This window comes from Argentina silus, assembly GCF_951799395.1.
Source record: "Argentina silus genome assembly, chromosome: Y".
NCBI lineage: Eukaryota > Metazoa > Chordata > Actinopteri > Argentiniformes > Argentinidae > Argentina > Argentina silus.
In genome coordinates this window covers 40,303,259-40,306,932 of record NC_139654.1, presented here as the reverse complement: position 1 = coordinate 40,306,932, position 3,674 = coordinate 40,303,259, and the positions used below count along the sequence as shown (strand labels likewise).

The window sequence follows — 3,674 nt, the reverse complement described above, 5'->3', positions numbered from 1 at the left end:
GAGTTATCTGGGGGGGAAAAAACACCAAAACTGGAGCTGTGTTCACACTACAGCACTGTTCAAACTACAGTGGTGATACAATAGTACACCCTACTGGTCGAAATAAGGAAAAGCTTACTGCACCGGGTATTCCCAGGCAAATGCTCCTCCAAGTCCCTATCCGATCCTCAACCGACCAATGGTTATGCGCCGTTTAGTAAAGTTGATGCAGTGGTTATGCGCCGTTTAGTAAAAATGATCTCTAACCCACCAATCATTATGCGAGGAATTTCAAACGTCATCTAATTTATACGGCTCCGGCGGCCACTATCGGTGAATCTCATTTACGACGTCCCTGTTACTCAGGTAAGTTTCATCCTCTTCATCCTTTGCTAGTTAGACATTTGTTAGGCATGTATAAAGCTGTGCCGATTTTGTCAAAAGATAAAATATTGTCTGGAAATCAGCAACTGACCATACCATCGTTTGCGGGATTTGGCTTGTTAATGTGTAATGACAACGTATTGACAACCTGTCAGTAGGCTAGCTGGCTAGCGCTAACAGCTAACGGGTCCCATAAAAAGTGTACCCACACACTTAGAACAACGCTTTCTTAAAGGAATAATCCATAATACGTTGCAATTATTTTGAGTTGGGGGCTATCAACAAAGTTTTCTGTCATGGTTCATCCGCCCCCCCAAGCCGTGTCATCCGCCCCCCTCCCCGCCACCAGTGTGCTGAACGAGCGGGGCCAGTTCTTGACGACAGTGGTGGTGGCAGCTGAGTCCGAGGGGTGCTACGCGCGCATGGCGAGAGGTCTCATTGCCCGGTTTCGACGTGCCAATGCTCCTGCGCCAAAAGTCTTGCAGACAACTGCTGTCGGTAAGTTTAATAACAATTCCATTGAAACCTATGATGAAATTGATAATCCAAGTGATGTACATATCAGTTAACTTCATATAATTTTTTTGCAAGACACACATGGATAACACAGTTATAAAAACATGTAACACACGTACACAAAATGTTGATATAATTTCAGTGACAGCGGTTCATCCTTCCTGGAGAATCTGTTTGGTGACTGGGTGCAGAGGGGTACTGTGGTCAGACTGGACATCCGACACTGGCTGCACCGCTGGGATGCTGTTGTCATCAAACAGAGCCACGTCAAGTATGGGGTGTTCATGAGTGCCTTGGCAGGTGTGGTGCTCGCCTACAACAAGGCGGACATGATGCTCCTAGTCCAGGCGGTCAGGAGTGGCAACCAAGAGCTGTACGCCAGGTATTCGGACGAGGAGATGATGGCGTTCCTCAAGCCTCACCAGATCAAGTCGTATGTCAGGCGCATTACCCGTGGGGTTATGGTAAGTGTGATATTGATCCATGTTTGAATTTCATGAATAAGAAGCAAACATACTTGCTTATTTGTCAATATGGATTCAACTGTACTGGACTAAGGTGTCACTCAGATCTAGTTTTGAAAATAAATGTAAGATCATTAGGAGTAACGACTGATTTAACACTGTGACGGCCCGCTGGCCTGTGCCTTTCCCTTCACCATATTTATCCCTCTGTTTGTCCTCGTTGTTTCTGTGAGTGTTCCAGGTGTGCAGACTCTACCTGTGTCATGCTGTTTCCTTTGTTTTGCCTTTGCTATCTTTTGTCTTTGTCATTTGGATTTGGTGCAGACGTTTTGCCCATTTGTTTGTTTGATAATTGCACCATATGGGAAAATAAAGCCAGTTTTGTTATTGGTAAAACCTACTCCGTCCATCAGTTGTGTTACACTCATTCTAGTTGTGACAACACTCAAAGCTGAGAATATATATGTTACAGGAGACCGCTTTGGTGATTGAGTCCATCATTGCCGAGTTCAGGGGACCAGCAGGCCTTGACATTGACGGAATCCACCTGTTCAAGTCGACAGAGGCAGTTGATGCTCACTGGGCAACTGCAAGCAAGCATCTCAGTTGCATGCAGGTGGGTTAATGTCTTTGCAGTCATCGTGTGTCATTATAAAACCATTCAAACTTGTATGGCAAAATTTCAAAGGACACCAGAATAAATAAGGAACTTGCAATTCGTTGTGCTTTACAGGATCCCCCTGGCATACAGCTGTATGTTTCTGTGAAGGTGGTGGTGCTGAATGGCGTTCGGCTGAACAAGCACAGGTGCCGGCGAGGCAGTAACTCTTTGGAGGGGTTGCACGCACACCTGTACAATGCCATTCCTTCACAGAGATGTGGGATTATGCCATTCCAAGTGAGTAATTAAAAAAAAAAAAAAAACACTTCAATATAGCGTAGTTTCAATGATGCATTTTATTTCACAGCTTTAGTCATCGCTTCTAAGCATATACAATAACAGTCAAAATGGTCATGTGTTTCAGGTATACCTGATGGCCTTTGCTGTGCAGTGGAACAACCGCATGGCATCACTCCGGGTTGCTGGTGGTCAGGGTCGGAGGAGGATAGTCCTGCTCTGCAAGATGTGCTCATGAGCAAGAGACATCTGCATCTGCCAGGAATAGAGGAAGTGGAGGCACTGGCCTTGCTGCTTCTAGAACTGGCAGACAACAGCGACCTACACCTAGTGCCAGCCGACCTCAGGCAGAAGATCGCCACCGCCGCCAGCTCTCTTCACGAGCACGACAAGACCGCCGCCCTATTCGTCAAACAGTACGAGTCCAGGTGGGGCTACACCTTGTTTGGTCGGTGCCTTGTTTGAGTCAAAGTGTTTCAAAGTGTTTTAGCAAGTAGAGCAATACAGTCAGCCTATTTATTTATATTGTAGTTAAAAATGCACTTTGTTGTATCTTTTTTATACAAACATGTTCTGGTCTATGTCCAATATCCGGTCCAATCTAACCTCTGTTTCAATCTAACACAATTCATTTACATACCCTTTATTGTTAGTTTATGTTCAATTAATCTGTGTTTTTGTCATGCGTGTCCTCGTGCCGTTCTTTTGCGTGCATGTCCTTGTGATGTTTGTATGTCAGCTCCATGTTTAACTAAATGTTTGCAAATGTTTGTAAATGTTTGTCTCTCATCATCTCACTCATGGCCTGTACCTTGACGTGGTGAGTGGGCTTTCAACTAAACAGGTCTGCCTACTTGTGTTTGTGTGTCATAAAAATAATATATCTGTGCCCCATACATGGAATCTGAGTGCATATGTAGTAAATGGAAAAATGTGCATGTTGAAACCTTTACATTGGGTTCTTTGTACATTTTGAATGCATTTTCGTTTCACAAAATGCACTGTTCTCATGTCTCATTCAGTAACTGTTGGTGACCATCTGTGGCATTTTAGCAACCACACTCTCGCAGTTCGTTGGGACGAAACACATTCTAGTTAAAGAATAAAACTGTAATACTATTTGGTAATTTGTGAATAACATTTTTAAGTAATAATATAAATAAAAGTATTATAAAAGTATTTCAAGTATTTTGGAGTCTCTGTATGCTTGGGTTTCAGAAAAAAAGAGGAGGGTGGGACATGTCAAAAATGATTGTAGGTGAAACACCTAGAGTATAAGCTCTAAGAAAATACTTTTACCAACACCCAGTTTATTAATTATGGGCTGCATGGTAAGTAGGATGGTGGGGCATATCTCATGTCACACATCATAACACGAGGTGCAAGCATTCAGAAATGGTATGGTTTGTATGATCAGTTTCCCCTTATAAAGG

The 3,674-nt window shown here is 43.5% G+C and overlaps 1 protein-coding gene across 1 annotated transcript; it reads left to right on the top strand.

Annotated features, from left to right (window-relative positions):
- Positions 1 to 701: 701 nt before the first annotated feature.
- On the top strand, positions 702 to 3,274 carry LOC310823825 (uncharacterized protein). Its single transcript, XM_083696696.1, has 5 exons — positions 702 to 861; positions 1,022 to 1,343; positions 1,816 to 1,959; positions 2,077 to 2,241; positions 2,369 to 3,274. The coding sequence occupies exons 2-5, from the start codon at positions 1,164 to 1,166 to the stop codon at positions 2,477 to 2,479; spliced, it is 600 nt and encodes a 199-aa protein (XP_083552822.1). The 5' UTR covers positions 702 to 861; positions 1,022 to 1,163; the 3' UTR covers positions 2,480 to 3,274.
- Positions 3,275 to 3,674: the final 400 nt, after the last annotated feature.

Bases quoted from the DNA above. Each gene is read 5' to 3' on its own strand.
- LOC310823825 (XM_083696696.1), top strand. From the start codon at position 1,164: ATGAGTGCCTTGGCAGGTGTGGTGCTCGCCTACAACAAGGCGGACATG. The intron at 1,960-2,076 runs GTGGGTTAATGT...TGTGCTTTACAG, and splicing joins AGCATCTCAGTTGCATGCAG to GATCCCCCTGGCATACAGCT. The intron at 2,242-2,368 runs GTGAGTAATTAA...CATGTGTTTCAG, and splicing joins GTGGGATTATGCCATTCCAA to GTATACCTGATGGCCTTTGC.